Source organism: Eulemur rufifrons, chromosome 15 (assembly GCF_041146395.1).
Source record: "Eulemur rufifrons isolate Redbay chromosome 15, OSU_ERuf_1, whole genome shotgun sequence".
Taxonomy (NCBI): Eukaryota; Metazoa; Chordata; class Mammalia; order Primates; family Lemuridae; genus Eulemur; species Eulemur rufifrons.
In genome coordinates, this window is record NC_090997.1 from 35,954,860 (window position 1) to 35,968,155 (window position 13,296).

General features: G+C 37.7%; 1 protein-coding gene across 1 annotated transcript in view; it reads right to left on the reverse strand.

Annotated features, from left to right (window-relative positions):
* Positions 1-13,296, reverse strand: part of FILIP1 (filamin A interacting protein 1) — a 163,144-nt gene that overhangs the window by 1,026 nt on the left and 148,822 nt on the right. Inside the window, exon 5 of the mRNA XM_069488235.1 lies at positions 3,075-5,880. Within this exon, the coding sequence (XP_069344336.1) occupies positions 3,075-5,880 (2,806 nt within the window). The remainder of the gene's footprint in view (positions 1-3,074; positions 5,881-13,296) is intronic.

Consider the following 13,296-nt stretch of genomic DNA (forward strand, 5'->3'; position numbering starts at 1 on the left):
CTTGAAACGTCTTTGCTTGAAACTTCCTTCCCTTCTCAAGCACTAACCTATCTCCTCCACTCTTACTGAAGATGACCTTGACTCTTATTTCACAGAGAAAAATATAGGCCACCAGGCAAAAACTCAGGCTGTGTTACTCCTACTGGTCCCCTGGTTACCTCCACTCTTCCCCCTCTCCTTCATTTCAGATGAAGCAGCAATCTTTTCACCTGCGAATGACCTCAGACTCTTCTCACTTTTTATTGTCATTGCTGACCACACCCTCTTTCTTAAAGGCTGCAAACACTCTCTTGCTGTGATTTCTTACCTGAGTCCCATCAATTCACCTCCTGTCTCTGACAACTCCTTTTCAATCACTTTCTGACTCCTTGCTGCCTTCTTAATGTGAGGATCACTATGTTCCATTCTCAACCCCCTTTTAATTTTTCACATTTACCCTAAGAATAGCCTTAGTTATCATCCCGTGTATCCAAGCCCTGGGACCTCTAGGCTTCAATGCTGTCCTGAAACGCAGATCGTGTTCCCAACTACCCACTGGCCATTTCCAATGTCCCCCAGATATCTCTAATATAACATGGTCCAAACATTACTTACGCTTTCTCCAACAGTTAATGCCCCTAAGATTTTCATCCTGTCCACCCAGACACCCAGACCAGAAACCCCAGAGACACCTTTTATACTCAATTTGTCATATAATCTTTTCAATTCTATCTTCAATATATCTCTGTCCTCATTTTCACTACCATAGTTCAAGCCTACACCATTTCTAGCCTGGAAAATTGCAACAGCACCACTGTCCTTAGCCTCTGTGCCCTCTCATTTATCCTTTAAATTGTCTTCTAGACATACCTTTCTAAGACATAAATAATGTAATATTTTTCTCATGATCATTACCCTTTCAATGGCTCCCTTTATCTAAGAGATTAAATATCAATTTCATAATGAGACAAGTGCCTCCCCTCAATACCTGACCCCAGTTTGCTTTTCCATTTTCTGCTCTGGCATTTTTTCCCCATGCCCAACTGCAGCAGCATGACGGGATTGCTCACCATTCCCTAAACACTCCACGCTCCTTCACGTTGTCATGCCTTTGCACTGTTCTGTCTACATCTCATTCCCTTTTCCTTTTTGAAAAATCTCTCCTTATCTATGAATACTTCCTCCCCTGTGAAGCCGTCTCTGTTGGTTCCTTTGTACATACCTCCATCATGGAACCACTAAGTAGATTCCAATCCTGCCTCTCCCACTATGTCAAGAATTTCTAAAGTCTTCTTTGCATGCCAGCACCTAACCCCATGCCTAAAGTATAGCTGACACTCAACAACTATTGAATGAATAAATGCACAGATGAACTAGCCTCACTGTTTAAATTCTAAGAGGGATGTCCCAAACCTTTGTTGTCCTTGCTTTTGTAGGATCTAATATACCTGAACTAAGTGGGCCATCATTCAAACCTTAGAAATCTTAGACAGTTGTTTTGAAATCCTATTTGTGTCTCGGGTTTAATCAGTAGTTAAAAATGTTGCTACAGAGGGTAATCTGAACCTTAAAATGCAAATAAAATGTTGTAGCAGAAAATCTCTAAGTTACAGTGATTTACACTTCCACTATCATTTGATAAAATACAGCAGAAAGAAGCAAGACCCTACACAACCAAGCTATGCTCTGTATTGACTAAAAAGCAGTATTGAACCATTTGAAAAGGCTAAACAATTCCAAATGCTATTTGGATCCTGTAGAGCCAATAACTAAAAGCTTTAGTGGCAAATCAATTAGTAAGTCCTAGTTTGACGTCTGTCGTGAGTATATGTTTGTGCATAGAGAATTAAAGTAAATTATATTAAGGATATGGGAAAATAAGCCACAGTTTCTATTTAAATTATGAGCTTCCTGTCTTTCTTAAGAGATTTCAATATATGCCATAGGATTTGTTCAGAGTCTAGGAATCATAATTTCTAGTCTATTAGCTTAAATTAACATCTAAATAGGACATGCTCTTCTATAATTACATTTACCAATTTGCCTCTAATAAATGGAGACCATTACTGGAAGTATTTTGAAAAACAGAATTTATTTTTAAGCTCTGGTTTTTGTACTTTGGACATGCTTTTTTATAATCATTCATTTAGACTTCCAGCTAGTTATTAAGTAAATACTTATAAGCAACTGCTTTTATAAGATATTAAATAAAATAGTTTTTAGACATATAAAAATCATTTCATTTTTACTTTAAAAAAGTTTTGATACTAAAATATTTTAATCTTATTTTTGGAATAAAGTATAACTATTGCCATACTTAACCACATATTGAATATTTTAGATTTTAAAAATATAACCTAGGAATAGTTTTAATTCTTCCTGTATATTGAGTGTTTCCCCCAGTCTCCATTTAAAAAAGTACTTTGGGCTGGGCATGGTGGCTCACACCAATAATCCCAGCAGTTTGGGAGGCTGAGGTGGGACAATTGCTTGAGGCCAGGAGTTTGAGACCAGCCTGAGCAACAGAGCAAGACCCCATTTCTACAAAAAGTAAAAAAAAAAAAAAAAAAAAAATTAGCCAGGCATGGTGGTGCACACCTGTAGGCCCAGCTACTTGGGACACTGAGGCAGGAGGATGGCTTGAGCCCAGGACTTCAAAGTTACAGTGAGCTATGTTTGCACCACTGCACTCCAGACCCTATCTCTATAAAAATAAAGAAGTAAATAAGTAATAAAATAAAATGTTTTTAAAAGTATTTCAAACATAAAACTGAATTTCAAAAATTATGAATACTGTATGCTACCATTTCAAAGAGGCCATCTTTGCAAGTATTTTGAGGTCTGCATGATTTGTCTGCATAATTTCCATGGATAAGTGAAATTTTCCCTCAAAGTTGGCCCAATTTTTCAAAATATTAGGTCAGTCACTTTTAAATTTCATTTCTCACTGTAGCTTGTCCTCTAGGAATCATCTGTTGATTGGTCCAGGTAGAGTGAGAGACATATGCTATGGTTTATTGTCAGTGCTGTGTTAGTCTCACTACTCAGTTCTCCCTCCCTCCACTGGCCTGCACTTTGGAGCCTCTTCTACTCACCACTGACTGGGTTCCTCGAGCAGATGAGGTTGTGACTGGGGTTATGGTGATAGTGCTTGTCACTTTGCTTGCACCAGGTCGTGAAGCGAGATGGTTCCTGGGAGAACGAAGGACAGTGCCAGTGGAAATTTCCTTTTCAGCTGTCACATTGACTGGTCGGACAGTAATAACTGGACTTACTCCTTCAGCTGAAGTCCCAGGGGATCGTTTATACTGAGAACCTAAGTGAATGTGAATTTTATTATCTTCTGTAGTTATAATATTGGCATTGGAGTTGTATTTCCGTAGTGGAGTTGGAACAGTCTGTTTTTCTGGGGTGACTTTGAGGATAGTCCTTCCCATGGGCATTTCCTGGGATTCAGGTGAAACTGCAATCTCAGCTGGTGCTGCTGATGTAGACACTGTCATGATCTGGATGGGGGATGTGGGCCTGTCCACAAATGTGCCTCTTCCACTTTCTGGGGTCTTCTCTCTGGAAAATGTAGTAATCGTGACAGGGGACATGGCTCGTTCTGTGCCAAGAGTAGTATCCCCACCTTTTTGTTTTTGAGACATAACATTTGGTGATGGAATAATGGTTATCCTTGGTTTCTGATTCCCTAAGGTAGGAATGACGGTGGTACTAGAAAAAAATTCTTCAGATGTTGGGCTTGTGATCTCCAAAGTCGCAGTACTGTTCTCATGATCTGGTGTCACTCGGATATGCAGGGGCTGGCCCTGCTTTGGAGAAAGGACTAGCTCTCCTGGGTGCCCTGGACTGGAATTTGTTCGAGGCCCTTTCTCATGAGCGATTGGGGGGCCATTTTCCCTTTTTCTTGTCCATGGATTCCAAGACCTTCTCATAGTGAGCTCATTTGCTGCTGGAGGATACCTGTCTAAAACAGAGGATCGTTCCATAGGTTTTTTCAATCCCACCTGTCGAAGATTACTCATGATATGATTTTCTTCCTGAAAGGATTTCCGTATGAAAACAGCCGGCGTTTCCTCCTCTGCTGCTTCACTGCTGACTGCATCAGTCTGTATTCCAGTCGATGTCACAGGAACATCCACCATTCTTCTTCCATTCACGCTAGGTCTAAGAGCTCGGCTATAACGCTTGGAGAGCTCCAACTCTTTGGTCAGATTGAGGACCTCCTGCCCCATGTTTTTGTTCTTATTTTCTTCTTCCATAAATCTTTGTTGAAGGACAGAATAATCTACTTGGAGCTGAGAAAGCTGATCTTCTTTGTTCATTAATTCGTGAATTTTCTCTTTAAGAGCTTGTACTTCAGCTTTTAAGTCTCGACTTTTAGCTTCTTCCAGCCGAAATCTGTGTCTCAGCTCAGCTTCCTGGCTCACAACCTCTCCTTTCTCTATTGCTTTATTCTTGGCGATCTGGTGCTTGATCTCTTCTAGTTGTTGGGAGAGGAAGTTAGCCTTATCCTGCTCAGTTCTAAATTTCTGCTCCAGCTGATCATACTCATCCTCTGTCTTCATCAAATCTCCTTCGACCACCTCCAATTGTTGGAGACGTTTCTTCAGTCTTTCAATTTCAAGTGTTAGTTCCTTAATCTTATTATCTTCTGGGCAGGTGAGCTCAGGTCCTTTCCGAGATCTTCCTCTTGTTATTTCTCTTTCCACTTCCTCTATACCATCGAGTCTCTTCTTTAATAAGTCAACACTGCAGCTTAATTCAGAGGATCTTTCCTCTTCACTTTTCAGTTTGCCTATCAGCTCATCTCTCTCTTTTGTCAAATTGTATACCTTTTCCTCCATTTCAGATTTCAGTTTTAAAAGCTTCTTACTTTCTTCAATTAGTTTTTCAGTTACATCCATAACCTTTCCTTGTTCCACCTTAAAATTTTTATTGAGTCCATCTACTTTTCTCTCTTCTTGCTTTATTTTTTCCATCATATTTTTCCTTTCATCAACCAGCATCACAGTAAATGACTTCAATTTCGTAAGATCATCTTTTAGGCTTAATTCAGCCTTTTCCAATCTACTTTCAGAACATTCAAGTTCTTTAACTCGACTCTTGACCACTTCCAATTCATTTAGCAGGTCTTTGGTTAAGTTCTTTTCTTTCTCCAGATTTAAATGTAGCTGGGTGCATTCAGATTTACTCTTGCTAAATGCTTCTTCCAATTTCTCCAGTTCAGACATTCTCTTCTGTAGCTTCTCAACTTCAATTTTGAGCTCCTTGCTATGGTGTTCTTCCTCTTGCAGCTTCTTCTTCAATTCCCTGCACTGGGATTCCGTTTTAGTGATCTCCTCATCTTTTCCTTCCATTTCAAGCACGCGCTTTCGGAGATTTTCCACTTCTGCCATGAGGCTGGAGTTTCCACATTCCCCTTTGGCAATTTTATCTCTTAATTCCTGAAGTTCTTCCTCTGCCTTTTGAAGATTTTTGTTGGTCTCTTCTAGCTCCTCTATTCTTTGAGTTAAGCCAACCAGCTTGAGTCTAAGTTGCCTGTTGTGAGACTCTTGATTAGCTAATTTAGCATTCATCTCTTCATGCTCTTGAGAAAATCTTGAAGCTTTATGCTCAAAGTCCACTTCTAACTTGAGCAATTTCTGTCTGTCTTCTTTGGATTTGGAAGTAATGGCTCTGAGCTTTTCTTCTTCTTCCCTCAGTTTCTGAGTAAGATCCTGTACTTTCTGGCTTTGCAGGCCAAGTTGCTCAATATGCATTTGTCTTTCATCCACCAGCATGAGTGCAAAGGACTTGAGTTTGACAAGCTCATCTCTTAGTTTATTGAGCCGTTTAGCATTTTCCTTTTCTTTACGGGCTTGGTATGCCTTTTCTTGTTCAAGGAGCTTTTTCAACCTAGAAGACAAAATATAACTGTACGTTAAAAGAATAATCAGCAGATAGGTTTAAGTTTGATATTAAATAAAAACCAAAATGCTACTACAACAAATCTCTTATCTATTGCTGTAATATCAAATTTTTAAAAATTGCTATTAATGACACCAGTAAGAAGTCAGGATATTGGTTCCCCTTAGAGAGGGGTAGTGAGCAAAAGCGGGCATGAGGAGAGCTTTTGTGGTGCTAGTTTCTATTTTGTAATTTACATGTTGGTTATACAGGATTGTTTGGCTTATGAAAGTTCAGTAAGCTGAGCACTTATGTGTACCTTTCTGCATGTCTGTTATACTTTAAAAAAATAACTCTTAAATAAAACTTAGGTTGTACAATAATAATGACTATTTATACGGTGTTTTCTGTACTCTAAGCATTAGTATTTATTTTATCCTAACAGTATCCCAATGAGATATGTATTGCTACTATCATCACAATGAGGAAAATGAGACATAGGCATATTACATAACCTGCCATAGATCACACAGCAAGTAAGTGGCAGTTCTGGGATTCAAATTCAGCCAGAAGGGCTCCAAAATCCTTACTCCTCACCTCTGCATCTTATGATTTCAAGAGAAATTTACTTTAAATGAAAGGGAAGGCCCAAAAATAAGAGTCTTTGGATTTTCTTATTTTGAACACTTGAAATAAAGTATGCAAATATCATCTGATACGGAAAAGATAAGATGGGCTTTTTGATACAAAAGCTGATCTATGTAAACTGATTTTAGTTGACGTCAGAACTGGCACAGGATTTTTTGATTTAAACATTTTTTTTTGATAGAGAACTAAATAGAGAGGAAGTCTGTATTACTATTAATAAAAAATGTGGCAGCCACAGGAATGATTATGTTTCACATTCACGAATGCATTTTCTCCATGGTGTTTATGTATAGCTTTAAAAAGTAGAAATATAAATATGCTAGGATAATATTTACCATTCTTGCATTGGTCAGTTAACTTGTACCAATTTTTAACAGTTATTTTTATATATCCATAAAAACAGAATTAAAATTATAATCATATTCGCCATGTATGAATATATGAATATTTTAGTAATTAATAAGTTTATTAGTGAAGCATGTTATAAATAACCACTAACATGTATATTTTGTACCTTTATTATTCTGGCTGGTGTATTTCATATTTATGACTAGATTAAATGTTAGCCAAGTAAATAGAGTTTAGTAGTCTTGCATTGCATTATGCAAGAAATGATTGTACATACATATAGAAACTATTTTTAATTAAATCTGGTGTGATATAATTACTATAGAAATGGCTCTGATGATGTCATTAAGGTTGTTTTCATAGAATTTGTTTTTATAAAGCATATTGTTGTGTCTAAGCATCTCTAAACTAAGTACATAGCTTCCAAAACCATTATGCCATTATTAATCCCTAAAATGGGAGGAAAAGGTCGTTTTCAATTCCTACAGAAATTGCTCCTGCTCTCACATGAGCGATACTGTAACAGCTTCCTTAAATGTGGCCCTTATATGTGTAAAAGGGCATTTTACTGACCATCTTCTCTTGGAGTCAAAACAACTGAAATAATGTCATGGAACCACAGAGTAAGAGAGACTTTTCAAGATATTTTCAACCTAAAATGCCACTTTCAAATTTCTTGATCTTAACTAGACTGACAGAGATGAATTCATTGAAAACATCACTGCTTTCAATTCTAAGCTTAAAATGCTAAAGCTTCTAAAATTAATTCTTTCAGAATGCTATGCCTCTATGCTGTTGGAGGCAGTGAGTTGGAGTAGCTAAAACATAGGCTTTGGAGCCAGAGAAAGCCAAATCTGAATTCTGGCTCTGCTGCTTTCTAACTATGTGATCTCTGGCCAATCACTGAAACTCTCTGACCCCTAGTTTTTTCACCTGTAAAAGAAGGAGGGAGGGATGTGAACACCTACCTGATAGGATTGTTTTGAAGATTGAGACAGTAGAAGTAAAATGACTGACACATAGACTCAATATATGGATATAATAAAACCCCAAAACAAATATAAGAACTGGAGAGTATGCTATTCCCTCCATCTGGAAAGACTCTCAGTGCTTTCTGTGTTTTTTTATGTCATTATCCTGTCTTTGATGGTAAAAACCTGAGGCACTAATGCTTTAGCCAGAGAAAGGCAGAGGGCATTCTGATCAGTAGGAAATCCCATGAGCTAGAGCATGACCTTGGCACGTATTTGGCTTCCAAGAAACCACATTTTTCAGGTTTTCTTCACTGTGATCATTTCTGTCTTTCTAGCCCCATTAGCTCTCTCTTCTACCTTCTTTTATCACATCTTAATCCATTCCCATCTCATAGTTAAAGTGGACCTCATAGCAATACAGGGTCCATTCTCTGTATGTTCCCACAACCCACTTTCCCAGTTGGTGCAGCTGAGTGTCAGACCCAGGACCAAGGTAAGGTTGCTTGGTTCAGTTTGGAAGGCCTGCCTTCATTGCAAATAGACCTACATTCAGACTTCTCAGAGGCAAGACACTGGGGATGGGAATGACAGAATGAATTGTGAGGACTTTGCAAAAAGTAACTGGCATGGGCTTTGTGATTGCTCACTTGCTCCAAGAAGGGAAAGAGAAAGAACGAAAATATTTCTACAGCCGGCTGAGGTGGCTCACGCCTGTAATCCCAGCACTTTAGGAGGCCAAAGCGGGAGGATGGCTTGAGCCCAGGAGTTTGAGCCAGTCTGGGCAATATAGTAAGACCCCATCTCTACAAAAAATAAAAAAAAAGAAAAGAAAATATTTCTAGGCTTTAGGTTTGAATAATTGCAAATAATGATACCATTAACAGAAATAGGAAATATATATGAGAAAGGGTTTTGGTAGCAAATTGACACAAGATAGTCAAGTGGAAATGTATAAGAAATTAGAAATGTAGTGCTTTGGAGATAAGTTCTATACATTTTACAGCCCATATATATCTTAACTCTATTGTCCTCATGCCTCCCCACTGTCGTTACCCCAGTCCAAGCTCTAGCATCTTTTGCTAGTAATTCTGCCAACAGCCTCCTGACTGGTCTCCTCACATCACAGCTCTGCGACTTATTAGCTGTATAATCGTGGACGAGTTACTTAACCTATCTATATACCTCAGTTTCCTCACTTCTAAATTGGGCATCAAAATAGTACCTAATTCACAGGGTTTGTGTGAAGTGCATACTAGTTAATGTATGAAAAGCACAACAGTGCCTGGCCCATAAGAAGTAGATTTAGCTATCATTATTATTATTATCATCATCATATACTCTCACCCAAATGTAAGTATGATCATGTCACTGTCCTGCTTTCTATTATTTCCTGTTGCTCTAGGAATAGAGGTGTGAAAGCCATAACATGATTCAGCATTATTTAATTCCTGACCTCCTTGGCAGGTTCATCTCAAGTCAATATCTCCCCTGTAGTCTAACATTCTTTGCATATGCTGTGCCCTCTGCTTAGTGTTTCCTCCTTGCTCCTCCTTTCATTCTGACACACACACCTAAACATGCCTGGCTGGTTTTTCATCCTTCACATTTCACTTCAATGTCACTTTCTCTAGGAAGCCTTCCCCAACCAACTCCATTAAGTCTCATCTTGTTATGGACTCCATAGTACTCTGCAGTCTTCCTTTACAACACTTACCAACTTGTAATTTTTTCACATCTGTCTACTTCTGTTTATGCAAGTTCCATGAAGGCAGGTGCCATGTCTGTCTTGTTTACACCCTAGTACAAAGCCTGACACATGGGAGGTGCTGAAGAAATATTGACTGAATGGATAAACAAGAGGAAGAATTAATAAATAAGGTTGAGCTAGAAATATAGATTTGGAAGTTACCTATATAGAGATGTGCTAACTAAAATTCTCCCAATGCTGAGCTGAGTATAAATTTTTGTTGAATGGAAATCACAGTTGTTGGTAGGCCAGTAATTTGATATTATTAGTGGTCATTAGACAATGGGTGTCTCTGATCTAGTGAGCAGTGGCCTCCCTTGAAGAATGTGGTCATTCTAGTTGTCAGTCTCCTAGACAAGAAGTGTGTCTCTCAACTGGGAAACCTCAGATGAAGGAGGGAGCCCTCTCCGTGTGGACTTAGCAAGGTATTCTTTACTATCTGTCTACCTTTAGCATTGGAGGTGAACAACTTCTATTTAACCTATAAAATGGCTATGGGAATATTAGAACCCAAACAAGAAGAGGCTAAATTAAGGCTTTCTGTCTCTCTCATAGGTTTTTGTGTTCTTTTTATGTCATTTTTGTTTTATTTGCTGGTTTTAGTTCTTTTCTTAAAAATTCTAACCTCTGCTACAGAGAAACAAAGGAAGGGATTTTGATCCACAGTTGGACCAGAACTTTAATGTTGGAGCAGTACACCCTGAGATCTAATGGGAGGAACAGTGGAAATTAAAGTGAGGGGATGTGAGGAAAAGTGAGGAAAATCACAGGGAATCGTGGGGCCACTTTGTCAGCCACCCCTCCCTATGTAGAACTCTTACAGTGCTTTAGCTGGTTGATTCTTGGATTTTTATTTTCATAAGTGAGGTGATATTCCCTTAGACATAGAAATAAATGTGATCTCCAAAGAAGAAAATACGTAAAGAGAAAAAAAAGGAGAGGATAGAGAAAAAACTTTGGGAAATGCCCCAAAATAAGGGGCAAAGAAAACAAGGAAGCGCTATCCAAAGCAGAGAGAGAAGAGGAGAGATAAGAATGAAGGAACCATGGAGAAACACAGGAGCACCAAAGGAAGAGGATTTGGGGAAGGCAGGGACAGGCTCCTTCTCACTTTATTTCACCCCCACATCTAGAAATCCTTATTTTACATTAAGCAAGCATTCAAAAGCATTAGCATGTGTCTATCCACAAAACATAATGCCTATGGCATATTACAGCTCTTTTTCTAACAATTTTCTAATAGTTACCATTTCATTTTGTACTTCAAACAATTAATTTGCTCTACATTACTGGGCACCATTTCCATGTAATTATGCTATTTAAGGAGGAGAATTGGAGGTTTAAGTGTTGCTTGTGCCAACTGGTCTTACCGCCTCCTCTCCCCTCTCTTCTCTATTCAACTTCCCATTCTTCAACTACACCCTGATTCTAAACATATTTGCATAAAAAGGAAACAAACCAGAAGACCAAGACTAAAAACATGAATCAAGTACCCTGATTCTCATCCGCAATTACAGGCAGAGCCCTAAATATCCTAAAATAAAATTTATTCTTAGCAAGTTTTTAGTTTTCTGCAAGCATTTCATTTTATTTAGTGGATAAAAGAAGATCAAATAGATTTTTTAAGAATTTTTGCTTTTCTTAATAACTATTCTTAAATGTATTCTTCATTTCTCATTTTATACTCAATAAAATTATAGTTTTTAACTTGCAAATTTGTCATTTATAAGCATGTTCAGAAATTTATTTCCAGCTAGAAGACTTTAATAGTGTAGACCCAAATGTTCTATGACTGTCGATGGTGTATACACTGGTCAAGACTGATCAGATTGTATAATTTAAATTAGTGAATTTTATTGTATGTAAATTATGTCTCAGTAAAAAAATTAAGAAATGAAAAGCCCTAGAAAGTGTTCAAAGCTATCAGATAAAGAGAGAAATGTTGTAAACAAATATTATTGGAGTGACTTAAAATATGATAGAAAATATAAAATTGGTTATTAACCTTAAGGCAGAGAGAGGTGAAAGCAGAGATGGGCAAGATACAGAAATGGGGCTGACGTTTTCAGGTGGAGTTAAGGGAACTGACAAGAAAATTTGTTCTCGGGAAGTAAAGTTTCAGGTCCCAGAAAATCTCTAGTTATAATATTATTTCAAGAGGTTCTTAAAAGCCCATCCCAAATGCCAATATTTGCTAATATCTAATTTGAAAAAAAAAATTAAGGACTAGAAGGAAAGGTCTTCTAGATAGGGTAAGTGCTTAATTATTTGATTTGTCACAACAACTTTTTGTGCAAGGCATTACTGTACCGTTTTACAAATAAGGGAAGTTATTAGACTTAATTTTAAGAAGAGGCACGTTGGGATTTTGAGCCAGATATGTTTGCACAAACACTGTGTTTAATAACAATGTTATTCCTCAAATAGATATTGCCTGGACAGTTCAAATTTGCAAGACTTTATTTAGGTTAACTTCATTTTACTTGATTCAATTTATCCTAGAATTGTCAAGATCACCCTTTGACTCTGTTCTGTCACCCAACATAGTAGCTTACCTAGCATTGTGTCAATGGCCAAATGACCCCAGTTACTAATAAAAAGACAGGTCAACGCACAAAGCCCTTCAAAACACTCTCCAGATCTCCCTCCTGCTGACATCAATCCATTCAGTAACATGGACATTGTCATTCAATTAGCTATGAACCCACTGGGTTGTCATTCTTTATCTTCTCTAAGCTCCCGGTCCTCCCCTATGAACCTGTTCCAACCATATCTTCCACATGTCAGTCAACTACAGCTACTCCTTCCAGATGCTCAGGCCTAAAATCTAGATTCATCCTTGAGTCCTCTCTTTCTCGCACATCCCTACATTCAATTCCTCTGCAAATCTTATCAACTCTACCTTCAAAGTATATCCCAAATCCAATTACTTCTCATCTCTGCCATTGCTATCACCCTGGCCCAAGCCACCATCATCTTGTATCTGGATTTTGCAATAGCCACTTGATCTGACTCTCAGCTTCCACTCTTGTTCTCTCCCCAGAAGCCAGAATGATCCTTAAAAAAAAAAAAAGGATAAATCAGATGATGTCACTCTGCTTGTAAAAGGAAGGAGAAATGGGGAAGTGGACACAGAAAACAGGTAGGGCAGGATCAATGCTTTAATATTTAAAAATATATATTTTATACATATCTTCTATATATATGAGAGATATTAACATGTTTCTGCTTAATTTAAAGCTCTTTGTTTTTCCTTATAGTAATAGTCCAGTTAATAAATAAAGAAATGATTGCATGCCACTATTAATAAAGAATTATATTAATAGAATACCACTATTTGTAGTCTCCAGTGAAATAATGGATGTAGGTAATGCTCATCAATGTTTCTCAAAAAGAAAGACAGCCAGACTGTATACATATTACACACCTCCACTCATGACATTTTCTTACCAAAAAATTGAACCTGAATCAGATCAAGCTCATATAATTGCCAGTTTATAGGAAAGATGGGTGAGAAATTGCTAAGTGACATCATGATAATGCAATTGGAAAAATCCAAAATGTGAGCAACTATGTAGAATAAACAACCTAGTTTCTTCAAGAAATAAATTGCAAGATGAAAAGAGAGATGAGAGGGGAGCCAACAGATTAAAAGAAAATTTAGAACCAATTGTAATCTTTTGGATTCTTATTCAAACTGTTTTTAAA